The sequence below is a fragment of the Equus caballus genome, chromosome 8 (genome assembly GCF_041296265.1).
Source record: "Equus caballus isolate H_3958 breed thoroughbred chromosome 8, TB-T2T, whole genome shotgun sequence".
In the NCBI taxonomy this organism is placed as follows: Eukaryota; Metazoa; Chordata; class Mammalia; order Perissodactyla; family Equidae; genus Equus; species Equus caballus.
The window spans coordinates 25097419-25113938 of record NC_091691.1 but is presented as its reverse complement, the minus strand read 5'-3'; the positions used below and the strand labels follow the sequence as shown (position 1 = coordinate 25113938).

At 37.5% G+C, this 16520-nt stretch overlaps 1 protein-coding gene across 1 annotated transcript in view; it reads right to left on the bottom strand.

Moving 5' to 3' along the window:
* Positions 1-16520, bottom strand: part of KNTC1 (kinetochore associated 1) — a 73807-nt gene that overhangs the window by 14609 nt on the left and 42678 nt on the right. The window contains exons 34-51 of the mRNA XM_023647239.2: positions 15450-15727; positions 14532-14704; positions 14001-14098; positions 13422-13560; positions 12846-12902; positions 12185-12348; positions 10752-10856; positions 10246-10374; positions 9523-9639; positions 8588-8697; positions 5379-5586; positions 3910-3999; positions 2910-3081; positions 2765-2823; positions 2414-2630; positions 1593-1666; positions 698-908; positions 472-581 (exon numbers count right to left, since the gene is read on the bottom strand). Of these exons, the coding sequence (XP_023503007.1) occupies positions 472-581; positions 698-908; positions 1593-1666; positions 2414-2630; positions 2765-2823; positions 2910-3081; positions 3910-3999; positions 5379-5586; positions 8588-8697; positions 9523-9639; positions 10246-10374; positions 10752-10856; positions 12185-12348; positions 12846-12902; positions 13422-13560; positions 14001-14098; positions 14532-14704; positions 15450-15727 (2511 nt within the window). The remainder of the gene's footprint in view (positions 1-471; positions 582-697; positions 909-1592; positions 1667-2413; positions 2631-2764; positions 2824-2909; positions 3082-3909; positions 4000-5378; positions 5587-8587; positions 8698-9522; positions 9640-10245; positions 10375-10751; positions 10857-12184; positions 12349-12845; positions 12903-13421; positions 13561-14000; positions 14099-14531; positions 14705-15449; positions 15728-16520) is intronic.

Below are 16520 nucleotides of genomic sequence, written 5' to 3'. Positions count from 1 at the left end.
ATTAAGGGGTAAAGGGGCATGGCACATGCAATTTACTCTCAAATGGTTCATAAAAATATTATGAGTACATATATCATAGCAAGAGTGATGAAGCAAATATGGCAAATGCTAAAAACTGTTAGAGCTGGGTGAAGGATATACAGGAATTCTTTTATACTATTCTTGCAACTTTTCCGTACATTTAAAATTATTTCAAAATAAAAAGTTTATCACAGGAATCTGAGTCTAAGTGTAGGACACTTCTTTTATACAACAATTCATCTTGAATCACCCATTAAAAGGTAAAATAGCTGCAAAACAACAATTAAACAAAAACAAAAAGTAAACAATCTCATTAAAACTCATCAGATAATAGAAGGTATTAAAATGAACAAAAGTTCCTTCTTTGAAGATTCTGTGTTCCTAATTAGAAAATCACGTCAGTGTGGGACAACAGATATAACCACAGATACTCTCAGAGAGTGAACTTACCTCACCAGGTTTTGTGGATGGGCACAACCATTTTTCCAACAACATATCCCAGACTTTTTCCAAATTAATTTCATTGACTTCGGCTATTTCTTTAGCTGCTGCATGAATATCTAAGATATTTAAGACAAGGAATTAAAAAAAGAAAAACAGATTTGCAATGCAAGATAACTGGGAATCAAAACAATAGTTTTCCTTGAGAAAAGGGTAAAAGGGTTTTTGTTCTCACCAGGATAATCTGTGCCTGATGAATTCTGAATTCTTTGATTTACGCTAGGATGTTCATACAGACTGACAATGAGATGTGCTGGTTTTCCGATCAGTCTTAAATATTCTGCAGTGTTCAGCTTGTGGGCTATGAGCACGGCTTCTGTGCCCGATCGCCGGTACTGAACATGAAGCTTCTTCAGCAAAGCCTCGGCTTTTTCACGTGTTTCATCCTTTTAAAAAATTCCAAGCAAAAAGAAAATCTTGTTTTCTAAATCTCAAGTAAGTTTAAGAATCCACTTTTATCAATCAAGGTCCTTCCCTGCCTTAGTTACATCCTTAAGTATCTACACAAAGCCCTGGCCTTCTTTCTCCATTTTAGGCATCCAACCCTTGAAAATGCCTGTAACCAGGGCAGAATGAGAAGGTATGCTAGGTGAGCACAATTTAAATTAAAAAGAAAGAGGAGGGGCCTGCCCAGTGGCATAGTGGTTAAGTTCGCATGCTCCACTTCAGTGGCCTGGGATTCACAGGTTCAGATCCTGGGCACGGACATAGCACTGTTTGTCAAGCCATGCTGTGGCAGCATCCCACATAAAATAGAGGAAAATTGGCAAGAGATGTTAGCTCAGGGCCAATCTTCCCTCAAAAAACAAACAAACAAGGAGCCTTCAGGGGCCGGCCTCGTGGCCAAGTGGTTAAGTCCACATGCTCCGCTTCCTCGGCCCAGGGTTTCGCCGGTTTGGATCCTGGGCGCGGACATGGCACGGCTTGTCAGGCCATGCTGAGGCAGCATCCCACATGCCACAACTAGAAGGACCAACAACTAAAATATACAACTATGTACTGGGGGGATTTGGGGAGAAAAAGCAATTAAAAAAAAAAAAGGAGCCTTCAATCTCACAGTTCAGACACACCTGAGATGGGATATTCTGTAGCCACCTCTCAGCTAAATATAGACAGAATTTCAAACTGGACATCTTGAAGGAACCTAAAAAGATAAAGAAAAGATTTATAAGCAAATCTTAGTCTTTTCAAGACAATGTATTACAAGTTTTTTCTTTTTAATTATAAAAATGCACACTCATAGTAAAAAACAATTTAAATAGAAGGATACAAAGTAGGCAGTAAACGTCCACAGAGGCCCCCCGCTTCAGCTTCTATCCTTATTCCCTAGATTCTTATGTTCCTTCTGGAAGTTTTCTGTGTGTGTGTGTGCAGGTGTGTACATACCATAGTACAATTTGCTATTCTCACTTAATAGACATCTTGGATATCTTTCCAAATCAGCTATATTCTATGAATATGCTCTATTTTTTTAACCAGCTCCTGACCAATGAGCATTTAAAGAAAACTTATTTTCAACTTTTGTTACAACCAAAAACATGGCAATAAAGGCCTGTGTTTGTGTACTTCTTTGATTATTCGAGAACATCTGAGGATTTGTCCTTGAAAGTACTACTGGATACTAGGAAGCGTGCATCAGTTTATACTCCGACCGACGAGCTGCAGAGTGCTCTACCCCTGCACCCTGAGCAGCAGCTAGGAGTCTTGCTTACTTCACTGAAGGCTTTGCAACATTCAGCAAAGCCACAAGCAAGCAGAGAGGGCACATACATTTTTAAACTATCATACTGCTTCTCCTTAAAGAGACGAAAGTAGTACTTTTTTTTTTACTACAAGTTCAAAAAACAACATAGTCAACCATTTTAAGCCCAGCTAAAGGAAGAATTCATACCTTCTGGGATATCCTGGGCAAGACTGATGGCAATAGCTACAGCCCACTCCGGGTTAACTATAGATAATAAGTAGGATTCGATGGTTTGAGTGATCCTAGTTATTTCCTTGTTAATCAGAGTTGAGGATTTAGCTTGTGTTAACTTCAGGAGCTTTGGCTTTAGTTTCTTTTCAAAAACATGTTTGGCTGTAGACATGTACAGAGTATCCAAAGAGAACTTTAAACAAAGGAAAGGAAAAATTAAGGCTGATTTATACACTCGTCTTTAAGGGTTTTACATGAAAGCAGCATAAAATCCTTCCACACAGGGTCTGAATGAACTACAGGACTTACAAAGTTTTAACCCATTACCTTCATTAATTTAGAAATTAAGAGCAATGTTGGGAAGGATTCTTCACTGAGTTCTGTAGCTAGAAAGGAAATAAGGAGAGTATGATTTGCTTCAGAAAAAAATTTTGGCTATTTGGTAAAATTCATAAGAAGTTAAGGAACATACAGAGAATTTTCCAGAAGTTCTGTGCTGTGCCAAAGAATATCAGGTGAAAAGGCAGCCTAGTTTGGGCAGCTGACGGCAAAGTTATCACATGCTCCAACATATATTGATATTCTACGTCCACTGGAGGAGAAATTCTTCTGTATGACTTCAAGTGTTTCAGAAGACTCAATGCCTATATTAAAATAAAAAAGTATTTTCCTGTGAGATTAAACCAATCCTAACGTTTTAAATCGTCTAACTCTATATCATAGATTTCCAGTCCTGAGACAGTCTTCTTTTCATAAAGATGATGAAAACCTTTTGTAGTTTTATTTTTAATGTTATTCTTCTAAACCATAATTTATATGATCATTAAAGAAATTATACTAGGAGAAACCAACGGAACCCTGTTGTTGGTGGGATGTTTCGTAAATCAGAGTTTGGCAGTTCCCTACTTGATTTCATTTATAAATACATAGGCAGATCTAAAATTAATCCTCCGTATCCCTTACCTCTCAAGTTTATATCTTATATTTTTGGGGCTTGTGTAACCTTTTGAATCAGTGTACTTTTCTTCAATTTTTAAAAAAGATATAAAAGCTACTGTGACCAAAATTCAGAAAAGACTAAGAAGTTACGGAAAGTACTAGAATTGCGTCAGTTCTGGACCTACCTACTAATATGGAAAGCTGAATCTAAATGAGTCCCACATACTTTTTTGTGGTCAAATAATTTTGCCTTAATTCTTCCAATCAGTCCTTTAATGACTTCACACTCTTGGAGAGATTTAAATTGCCTCAGTAAAGTAAAAATAGAATTAATATAAATGAAAAAAATATAGAGAGCATGAAAAATCTTTTTACTTCTATATCCCTTTTAAAGAAAAGGAATTAGAATAAAACATGGAGTTAAGACGGGCTCAAAGGATAGTCTAGAAAGACATTTAGATAACTGTAATTTTTTTAATGATCCAAATAAAAATATAAAGGCAATTTTAAAATCTATAGTATACGTGTTATACCTGATTAATATTAATGTTGGTTATCTTTTCATCAGCTCTTTCTATAACTTTCAGGACAATTTCAATCATGTCATAGTCATAGGGATCCAACTGTATAAAAACAAAAATATATCAAAACTTGAGAAGACATTATCCGGCTGGCAGATGGTTTTATTCAGTTATGTTCATCAGTAGAGATTACAAACAAAAAATCTCAGTAAACTACAATGTTAGATTAGATTATTCTTTAAAAAGTGACAAATATTTTCCTCATTTCTAAAATTAGCTCTATTAGAATAAACATACATGTTTTAAAATGTTTCAAAAGCTATTTTAGGAAAAAGCTATACAAGGCAATATAGTTTTAATAAAGAAAGATGTTCTTAGGGTACTAAAAACCTAGACAGAATAAACATATCTAAATTTCACAAGATTTTGAAATTAAAATTCTATTTCTTCCATTTATGATGGGAAATCAGAATCGGAGGAAATTGACCTTTTCTTAGAAGGGACAGAACTAAAAGTGTGGGCTCCCAGTAAAAGTTCCTTAAAGGATTCCACTCTAGCTCTAACTATATACTAAAAGCAAGAATGAATTGGGTGGCATCTATACGTGCTTATAAAAAGAAAAGAAGTATTCTCTTTATTCTTTGTTTTTGCCCACATAGCGTTACTTTTTTTCCATGTTTTAAATGTCAACTAAAGTCACATAAATAATAACACTGAATAAAGTGGGAAGATGATCTCTATAGTACCTAGAAATTTTGAGCAAGTTTGTATAATTTTTGGCTGAATTACAGGCAAAACATAAAACTGAAGTATTTCATGCAGTCTTGCAATCTTATTTCCCCTTCTCATCCACCTTTATTCCTCCACCAAACTACCCCTTGATCTAAAAGTTCCAACTCATAAAATCTTAAAAAAAATCAGACAAGAGGGAAAATATGTATATATGAAGATATTCACTATAACAATTTATAATAATAAAATTTACAAACAATTTAAATGTCCATCCATAAAGGCCTAGTTAAATACAGTATGTGCATCCATATAGTGGACCAATAAATATGCATTTGTCAAAAATAAGATAGATGTATATATATTGACATGTAATGACAATACGCTAAGTGAAAAAAGAGAGTAACACGGTAGTATATTTAAGATAGTCACCAAACTATAAACATTTTTATCTGTGGCAGTGGGGTTATAGGGAAATCTCATTTTGATTTATATCTTTCTCTCTGGTTTGATCTTTTTCAAAAAATGTGTGCTATTTTCAAAAATCTAAAAAAAAGGCTATTTCTATAAGACAAGAAAACTGCTGTATTAAACTCTATTAAAAACACAGAAATCTAAAATTATTTCAAAATTAAAAGTTTATAAAAAATATGGGACTTACAATTCCAATTTGTTACTCTATGTATCTAATTAATTAAGAGTAGGAGGGATGTTAGAAATGACCTGATACACTCATTTCACCATTCATCTACCTTATGTAGTATTCCACTAAGACTGATGACCAAATCTTTTGTGCTCGTCAGTAAAGGAACCATTTCAATGGCTTTGGCCAGGAGTTTGGAATGCTGCTGCCTTGTGGATTCTGTGCTTGCATCTCCCTGGCTTTGGCTGGCATTAGTGTTCTGGAGGAGCGTTTCAATGAATAGCTGAAGAGCTGCATCACAATCCAACTGAAATGTGCTAAAAGAAGTATTCAGTTACATACTAATCTCACCAAAGGCAAGCATTTCCACACAAAGTTTCTCACAGAAAACTTACGTAGGTGTTCCCACCACTGAAATCTAACTTTTCCAATGTCCAGTCTCATAATAATCTACCTGTCATCAGAGTGAAATATTGCCTTTAAAAAATCAGATACTCTTGGGGCTGGCCCAGTGGCATGGGTGGTTAAGTTCACATGCTCTGCTTCAGCGGCCCGAGGTTCACCAGTTCAGATCCCGGGTGTGGATCTACACTCTGCTTATCAAGCCATGCTGTGGCAGGCATCCCACATATAAAGTAGAGGAAGATGGGCATGGATGTTAGCTCAGGGCCAATCTTCCTCAAAAAAAAAAAAAAAAAAATTAAAAAAAAAATCAGATATTCTTGGTGGGTATGTAAATTGGCACAATAACAGAGGTAAATTTATGATAAAATCAAAAACATTTATGTCCTTGGGGCCGGCCCCGTGGCCAAGTGGTTAAGTTCACGCGCTCCGCTTTGGTGGCTCGGGGTTTCACCGGTTCGGATTGTGGGCACAGACATGGCACTGCTTGTCAAGCCACGCTGAGGCAGCATCCCACACACCACAACTAGAAGGACCCACATATACAACTATGTACTGGGGGGGATTTGGGGAGAAAAAGCAGAAAAAAAAGATTAGCAACAATTGTTAGCTCAGGTGCCAATCTTTAAAATTTAAAAAAAATTTATGTCCTTTAATAGAATTCCACTTCCATACACTTCACAAAAGTAGCCAGGGTTCACATATGAGGATACCACTCCAACAACTGTTTGTAATATTTAAAATATAAAATTTAAAATATAAAAAATTGGAAACAATTCAATTATCCATCAGTAAGGGGCTAGTCAACTTATTCATACAAAGGAATACCACGGAGTTCAACACATCTGGGAAGACATTTTGTTAAATGAATGATACATGCTATAAAATAGTATGTAAAGTATGATTCTGTTTTCGATATTTTTTTGTTGAGAAAGATTCATCATAAGCTAACAGCTGTAGCAAATATTCCTTTTTTTTTTTTTTTTTTTTTTTGTATGTGAGCAACTGCCACAGCATGGTCACTGACAGACGAGTGGTGTAGGTCTGCGCTTGGGAACCAAAGCTGGGCCACTGAAGCGGAGCGCACCAAACTTAACCACTAGGCCACCAGGGCTGGCCCTGTTTTTGATAAATTTTAAAAAATGCATGTTAGTATATGCATAGGAAAAAAATATTAAAAATGTAGGCAAAACTCTTTTAACAGTGATTATCCCTGAAGGGCAGGATTATGTGGGCCCTCTATCTTAACAAGTTTCACCTGAATTAGAAAAAATAATAAAGATTTAAAAATTAAGACTTAGGTTAGTACAGACAAAGAGACAACTGAAACGCCTTTGCAAGTCTTATTAACAAGACAGTGATGGTTTAATTTTCTATACAGAATAACCAAAATATCAAGAAAAGCTTTAAGTATGACCATTTTAAAGTCATGCCCTGAAATTCTAAAGGTCATCTAAATTTATTCAGCTGGACTGCGTGAGGCAAGTGTCACTGTCATACAAATACAAATCATCAATGCCATGTAAGCACAATGATTGTGAAACGAATTTGACATCATTGTAGCTATTTACATGTCAGAAAAGGGGTCAGTCCCATAAAACAACACACAAAAATCTACCAGGAGTTCAAATGAATAAGCAAGAGGGAGTGTGCACACCCCATTCTGGATTTGTAGCAGTTCAACCCAGAGAATGCCGAGTTCTGTTCCTTCAAAGTACAGTTAAGTCAGAGCCACTTAGAGCTAAGAGCAGCCCATAGTCCTTGACCCGCAGGTTCAGGATGATGACAGCCAGGGTCATTACTCTACTCTGCATCACCCACAGGGAGAAAGAACTGGATACCTGCCTAGTGAGGAAATGCACCAAGCAGCCTCATTATCAATAACCCAGATTCTACTAATCTGTCAGAAATTGGACGAGCGATATAACACCTCCAGTATTTTAGAAGCAGTCACTTATTATTTGACCTTGAGGTCACCTAATATGAGTTTGTTCTCTCAAATATAAACTTGCGATAATGTGCAATAAAAATTGTAAAAGTTAAACGAGATAATGTGCGTGAAAGCACTTTAAAACTAATAATGTGCCAGCAAATTGGTCATCATATTTATTAGATAGAAATATCTGAGATATAAATTACACATATACTCCTACTCATCACAGTAAGCGGTAGCTATAAATTACATTGTCAATTTCTAAAATTCACTTATTAAATTATTTTTTAAAATTCCCCCTAAATCATATTTTTCACTAATTTTTAATTTAAGATTACCTTGCCCCTAAGTTGATCTGATTAAGAAGTTTAATTGCTCAGAAGAATATTCCCAAACTTTGCTGATCAGGGGAGTCACCTGGGGCTATTAAGGATCCAATTCCTGGGCCTTAGCCTAGACCTGCTGAGTCAGAACTGCCAAGAGGGGTCTAGGAATTTATATTTTTAATCAAGTGCCCTAGGTGATGGCTTTATATGAGGCAAGTTAGGGAAACACTAAACAGAGAATTAAAAACGTGATATCTTAAGAGAATTTAATCTGGTTATGGATTTATTCAGTTTAGAGGTGAGCAAAAGAAACTATCAGGGCCAGCCCTGGGGGCCTAGTGATTAAGTTCAGCCCGCTCTGCTTTGGCGGCCCAGGTTCAGTTCTTAGGCGCAGACCTATACCACTCTGTTAGTGCCCATGCTGTGCTGGCCACCCACATACTAAAAAATAGAGGAAGATTGGCACAGATGTTAGCTCAGGGTGAATCTTCCTCAGCAAAAAAAAGAAAGAAAGAAAACAAAAAACAAACAAAAAAAGAAAACATCAGAGGTCTATGGACCACTTATGGTAATCATCATTATTACTGTGTTCCCTTAGTAAGAATTAGCAGTTTGTTAAGCCAACAGCAAAAATACCGTTAAAGTTTAAAGAATTACCTGCAATATTCCAGAATGAGGCTTGTGTCCATATCTATATTCTCCACGAGAGCTTTAATAAGGTCTTTCTTGGTGAGAAAATGTTGCCTGAAAACTGGCTGGAAAGAAATCTAGAAAGAAAAAGAGCAAAACAAAAACCACTAGACTGAAATGTATCAGAAAAAGGACACTTTTGTGATTTGCCTTTTTACTATCCTTTTTTATCGACAAATATTGTTCCATAGCTCCTTCAACTTTTATTTTTATCAAATCGACCATCATTCTGAGACTTTCGGTGTATCTGGCTGGGGGTCCAAGTCTCTCTTACTCCACACAAACCCTTGGCTCTTCGTCAGTAAAGTATGGTTGTTAGTAAAAACCCATCCCACTACTGCATAAGAATTAGGCTTCAAAATATATAATTTCTGAAGTAGTTCCATTCCTGATAAGTCAACTATTTGCAAATAAAATAAAATGTCTTACATGTATAGTAAAGAAAACAGGATTTTGTTTGATTGCTTTTGCAAATTGAAAAGTAAAGATCACTTACTTTTCCCTAGTAGGAGTTCTTAAAGCTTGGTACACCTGTATATACATTTTAATATTGTCTTTAAGCAAATAACAGCAGTCCAAAACAGAAGCATGAGGCTAAAGGCTAGGGCTGAAATAGCATAAATGCCAATACTAGCTATATTCTTACAAATGAGAACACTAAGCAGATGAAAATGTCAGGTCTCTTCTAATTTCCTTAGAAATACAGAAAAAAGGAAATGAGGCAAAAGTCTTTATTTCTTTGAAAGCACCAATGTATGTACTTAATATAACTAAAATTTATGAGTCAGTATATATACATCCTCTCCCCACAAGTAAAGGACAGTGAGATCTTTGTTTTAAATTTTCAAACTGGGTAATTATCAGAATGGATAAAATTTCGTGGCACTCTGAAGAATACTCACACCAAGTTTACCAAGACGAATACCCCACTGGGCATCAGTGCTGAGTTCACGGAACTTAAGCTCCATTTCTATTTCCTGATAGAGACTGGCCAGCTGAGAGCCCACCAGAGATATTGCCTAAAAAATTAAAATAGAATTAAAATTCAATTGCAAATAGAATATGCTCTAACACCTTTCAGATGAAATTCAACAATAAAAGTCATAACCTTTCTTTGTGCTAACAATGTGGAATGTTACACATTGCACAGTACACAGTCATTATTTACACAAAATTTAGATTATTCAGCTTTTATTATGAAGCCATAAATTTAGTCTGGCTTCCCTTCATAAGAAAAGGCCAAATTTTAGTTATCCTACAAGCCAAACCCCTCAAAAACCAAATTTTAAAACAAACAACATCAAAGAGAAGTTTTGCATCTGTTAAAACTTGTCCTAAAAAAGAACTGGCTCATAGGTCTAAGGTTTCAAACACACTAGAGTAAATAGAGGAAGTGAGGTTCTACGGCTGCATACAGATTTTAAGAAATAAAAAGTATCGTAATTCTTTGGGTTGAGCAACACTTATGGCCTGCATCACTAGTCAAGGAAAAGCTGGTAGAAACCCAGTGAGTCAGTATGTCATTTCCTTTGCTAGATCTTTAAGATCTGGTGGCAAAACTAACTATTTCTTCCCCTACATCTTTAATACGTCAAGAACTGAAGGTGTGCTTCCTTGGGTCATACCAAAATTTTGTCATAATTCTGCCAGGCTTTATCTATGAGCTTCCAGAGATTTTCAAACACTTCTTTTTGGGGTAAGAGAGTGCAGTAACCCAACGCCAAGTCAAGATCCACCAGGCGACAATTAAATACCTATGGGAAGAAAGCACCAGGAGAAGCAATTCTTCACAATCAAAACAGAATTCAGTCTCTAAAGGCTTGATTGTCACTAAATTTAACTATAGATCCTATGAAAGAACAAATGTTTCATGAAAAGTTATTTATAGTAACATAGTTTCGACTTGTTTCTTTAGTTTTACTGTCCATTCTCACTATTATAAATGTAAGGAAAGGAACAATGACAAGTTCTGTATGGCACAGAACTCCTTCCTTCTTCTCTCCTGCATGACGATTTTATCACTTCTCTTCAAATCCCCAACATTCCCTCCGACTCCTCACTCTTAACCTGAGAAATCAGAAGCAACCAAAGAGAGCAAAAGAAAAAGAGCTCACCAAGAACAAATACTCACTTTGTGCAACAGTGTAGTAGCATTTCCCCTAACAAACATAACGGCTTTCTCTTTCAATTCCGTAACAACATGCTTTGGTTTAACCAATGTGGCCGTTCCAAACAACTTTCAGAAAAGAACAAAAGAATCTTTAGGTCCACTCTATGCATCCTTCTGAAAACTTTTCTTAAATATTAAGAAACTTGGAAAATTCATCATTATATGAAAAAAGTATTGGCATTTAATCTACAATGACAGAAAGCTGGGGTTGGGGAGCAGGGTTGACTGGGAAAGGGCAAAAAGGAACCTTTTAAAATACTCTATATCTTTTTTTTTTTAATTGGCACCTGAGCTAACATCTGTTGCCACTTTTTTTTTTTCCTCCTTCTTCTCCCCAAAGCCCCCCAGTGCCTAGTTGTATATTCCAGTTGTAGCTCCTTCTGGCTGTGCTAGGTGGGACACCGCCTCAGCATGGCTTGACGAGCGGTGCTAGGTCTGCACCCAGGATCCAAACCAGCGAAATCCTGGGCTGCCAAAGTGGAGCACACGAACTTCACTGTTTGGCCATAGGGCAGCCCCTAAAATACTCTATATCTTCTTTTTTTTTTTTTGGAAGATTAGCCCTGAGCTAACTACTACCAATCCTCCTCTTTTTGCTGAGGAAGACTGGCTCTGAGTTAACATCCATGCCCATCTTCCTCTGCTTTATACGCGGGATGGCTACCACAGCATGGCTTTTGCCAAGCAATGCCATGTCCGTACCCGGGATCTGAACCAGTGAACCCCAGGCCGCCGAGAAGCAGAACGTGCAAACTTAACTGCTGTGCCACCAGGCCGGCCCCTACTCTATATCTTGATTGTGGTGTTAGTGACAAGGTGAATACATTGGTTGATACATTCAAAACGTGCATTTTCATTTTGAAAGCTATACTTCAATAAAGTTAATTTAAAAAAAATTGGCATTTAATAAATATCAACAGAGTAGACATGAACACAATTCCCTCTGAAGCTTCAAAAGCAACTTATCAACAAGTAGCTTATCTTCTAGAATCTTTTCAGTGATGCTGTCAGGTAATAATTATAATAATTTGGACCAAAATAAAACAAACAGCAGATAGTTTTGACCTAATGTGGACACTGGGCTGGAATGAGAGTTATCATTGTGACCTAAAACCTCAGGTAATTCATTTTATCTCCCTGAATCTGAGCTTCCTCATTTGCAAAATGGAGACTCTCAGAGTTGTTGTAAAGGTCGAGAATGAAACGTGTGCCAGAACCTTGAACTACATCTGAATCTTAGCAGATGCTCAACAAAAGCTTCTTAAATCCGACAAATCATCCATTTCGTTGCTACAGAGCCAAACAGGAAAAAGTGGACTCCAAATTCCTTTGTTTGGCAGTGCTTTTGTATCTATATTCACCCAAAGTGAGAGTATTTGTTCTTGTAACTATACCTTTTCACTCAAACTGGCATTCATAAAGTTTGACACGGAGTGCTGAAGACAGGTACCAAATGAACCCACTACAAATCTTAGGGCCAGCTCCCACTGGCTAGATTCCTGAAGGTTCTGAAGCAGGGCAGAGATGGAATTTATAATAGGTAAAATAAGGCCATCTCCTGTAGAATGATAAAAGTATTTTATTTGAGGAAAGTATCTTAATATTTAGATTGTTTTTAAACAAATAAAGATCATATTAGTGCAAACTGTTTTCACGGACAGCCCACCTTTTCAATTCAGGTAATGGTCATAGAATTATTTCTCAAAGTTAATAAATAAGAGAGTTAACATGAGACTTAATTTAAACCAGAAAATAACTAAGTCCACTAGATAATGAACTACTTTGACTGTAATCCGCCTATTTTGAGATGCTCAAATCACTCTCTGAAGAAAACCTCAGACAACCAAAATTTATGAACAGATTCATAAAAGTTAACATTATAAGCCAAATGACACACTCTCCTGACTCTTGGGAAGAATAACAATGTAACAGTAATAACAAAGAAACTACATTAAGAACGTTAAGTCAGATTCATATTCAGGATTTCAAGGAATTTCTATATTGGTGCATGTACAAAATTATAACACAACGGTGTACATTTCTCATGTCAAATACCTTCACTAATGGAGCAGTACGGTAAACTCGCAGAATCCAAGGGATGTCTCCTGCTTTCTACAAAAGAGAGTAAATTAAATAACAATAAAATAACTCTCTTACAGAGCACACGTTCCCAAAGATATTTAAATATCGTGCTATTATCAGATAATGTGCTACTTAAAAAACTTAAGTATAAATAGAGAAAACTACACAGATAAGTGTACAACTTGATAAATCTCCACTAAGTGAATACATCCCTGTGACAGCATCCAGACTAAGAAATAGAACATTACCAGCATCCAGAAGCCCCCTCTTGCCCCTGCTAGTCATTACCCACCCCAACGGTAACCACCACCTTGACCTCCTTCAGCATGGCTTCGTTATAGCCTGTTCTGTACTTGAACGAAAATGAATGTACTGGAAAGTATGTAAATGAAATCATACAGTATGTATTCTTTAGTGTCTGGCTAATTTTGCTCAGCATTATGCCTGTGAAATTCATCCGTATTACTATGTGTAGTTCTAGTTCCAACCTCTACAGTTTAAACTTGCACAAAGCAGAAATACATAGAAAATGACACACATGAAATTTACCAGCAAGAGGCACAAGTGATGAAATCAATTCATAAATAACAGGCAGCACCATCTGTGACTCGAGAACTATTCCATCCTCACTGAAGAAGTCACTATAGGACCACTCTTCATATGGATCTTTATGAGTTCCAAAAGAAGTCTAAATATCAAATCATACAGAAAAGACACAAATAAGTACACTCCAAAACACAGATACCATCTTCGCCAAGCAGAATGCAGAATCAGATTTATTAGAGCCAAACACAGTTCTGATGGTCAAGTACAACTCTGTAGTCTGCTTCTTCTGGTCTGTGGCTTATAATAATGCCACTTGAAATTAAATTGTTACTCTAAGATAAGGACAATATCCAGAGACGCTTTGTTTGGGGCACAAAGTTTCAAAAGATAGAGCAAATTAAAGCCAATAAATGTGACTGGAAAAGAGACGCCTCTCAAGCCCTTACGCAGTTTTTGAGTCTAAAATAAAATACAGGAAGGAGATTCAGTACTTTTGCAAACTATGCAAGTTTACATTTAAAAGTGGTGCATAATGGACTGCAGGGGTTTTGCTTAAGGAAAACAAATTCAAAAGCAACTTACTTTCATTAGAATTCCACAGTCATCCATTTGGCACTGTCTGGAAAGCTCTACTGCCGTTAAAGTATATTTACACAGTTCTAAAGCATCTAATAAAAAATCTGAAAGAAAATGGAGAAAAATCATTAAACTAATATTTCATGTGCTTGGAATAATGAAAACAACCTTTTAATAATTACTATCAAAATTCTAAGGAAGGCCACAAGCGGAGAGAAAGGTTTTCACATAGCTTTCACTACCCAAATGATGCGGTTCAACTTCTTCCTTAAGCTTGGCTGGAAAGTAAGACCAGATGTGGGGAGGCAAGGAATTTGACAATCCTATGAAAATAGATAGGATCAACGACATTAATATTTGCAAATACTTTAAAACAATAATCCCCACAGAGAATCAATTATAATTGTCCTTTTGTAAAATGGAGACGATGATCTCTTCTCTTGCTGCCACACGGCCACTGTAAGGAGACAGCATTTGGGAGACAAGCATAAAATGAACCAGAGGATATAAAACTATGCCTATTATAAATCTTGTCACCTGGACTGCAGATGGTGGCAGCTTGGCATGCTAGATTATGTATCTCAGAAGGAAGATTTAGTCCCACAGGGGTCGTCATTGGGACGTCATTAGCCAACATCTGACAAAGCTTCTGACACGTCAGAAACAGCAGTTTCCCAGTGTCGGTATTGCAGTGATACTTAAACAAGTCTCTGGAGGAAAGGAAGAGTTACAGGTTAGAATACTCATAGTGAATGCAAAAGCAGTCATCTTGCTTAGAGAAATATATAACCACTACCACCATTTAAAATGTCTTTAAAATGTTTTCAGGAGGGCCGGCCCCGTGGCCAAGTGGTTAAGTTCTCGTGCTCTGCATCAGCGGCCCACGGTTTTGTCGTTTTGGATCCCGGGTGTGGACACAGCACTGCTCATCAGGCCATGCTGAGGCGGTATCCCACATAGCACAACCAGAGGCACCCACAATGAGAATATACAACTATGCACTGGGGGCGCTTTGGGGAGAAGAAGAAAGTAAAAAAAAAATGTTTTCATGGTATACAATGTGCTTCCTTTTCAACTCATTTGGGATACTGTTAACTCTCAGAGTACAAGGTAACCTAATTTCAATGGTTAGGTTACCTAACTATGGAGTGTTAGTTACTTGTCTTCTATGCTACCACTTTTTGACCCTCACGTCTAAAACAGGCTAACGGGGGCTGGCCCAGTGGTGTAGTGGTTAAGTCTGGGCATTCCACTTTGGCAGTCCAGGGTTTGCAGGTTAGGATCCTGGGCACAGACCTATGCACCACTCATCAAGCCATGCTGTGGTGGCACCCCACGTACAAAATAGAGGAAGATGGGCACAGCTGTTAACTCAGGGCCAATCTTCCTCAGCAAAAAGAGGAGGACTGGCAACAGATGTTAGTTCAGAGTGCAATGTGGGGATCCAGAAGTCACCTGCATTTCCTCAGCGCTGTTTCAGCATTCCCGTTGTTTAAGGCCCTCAGGGTCAGCTCAGCTTCCAGCTCTTGTCGGGACACCTGCAGGGCCAGCGCCTGTCTGTGCAGCTTGGACTCGGTGCTCAGGCTCTTCTCAGCAGCCACAGGCTCTGCAGTGCTCCTAGGTTTGTGTGTAGCCTGTGCGACTTCGTGAGCTTTAATGTACTGTTCACGGAGCTCTGCCACCAGGGAACTATTGCTATAATCCCCAAAGGGAAGAAAGACCTCAAAGTTCTCCTGCAGCAAGGCAAGCAAAACAAAGTCCCAAGTCTGTTTAGCTTATCTGTTGTTAGAAATCATTGCTATGTCTCAAACCTCCCTTTATTACCTCTCCCTCAAAGACTACTCCTTTGTAAATTAAGAATTTAAGACTGTATATTTCAAGCTATGAAAGTAATAATATTATACAAAGTTTGGAAAATAAGAAAATGTCACTACAACCCAGGATTTTCTCAACTTCAGCACTACTGACATTTTGGGTCAGATAATCCTCTGTTGTCGAGCCCTGAGCAGAAGGAAGGAGGGATTATTAGAGTTGGGCAATTCTACCCTGGTGGCTTGAAGAACACAGCTTTGCTCTTTTCTAAAAGAAATCCTGGTTGGCTGCTAACCCCAGACCTGGAACTTCTTTTTCTAATCCAATAAAAAGAATCCTACTGAAGCCCAGGGGAGGAGACTAAGAGGCAGTGGGAGTGAGTCACATCTTTTGCTTTGATGCCATGCCTCAATCTTGCCAGATAATTTGTTGTTGTGGGGGCCGCCCTGTGCATAGGAGAATATTTAGCAGCATCTCTGGCCTCTACCCAGTAGACCTGGGACAATAAATGTTCAATAAACAGTAGCATGGTGAATATCTATGACTCTGCCTAGATGAAATCATTGCTTTAAAACACCTCTAACTTTCAAATTCAACAAGAACATGAGGAGTTAACTTACGCTGACTCCCCAGCTGCTTTTCACAAAGATATCTATGGTCTAATACAATAGGTCTCAAACTTTTTGTTCCCAGCACCCCTTTACACTCTTAAAA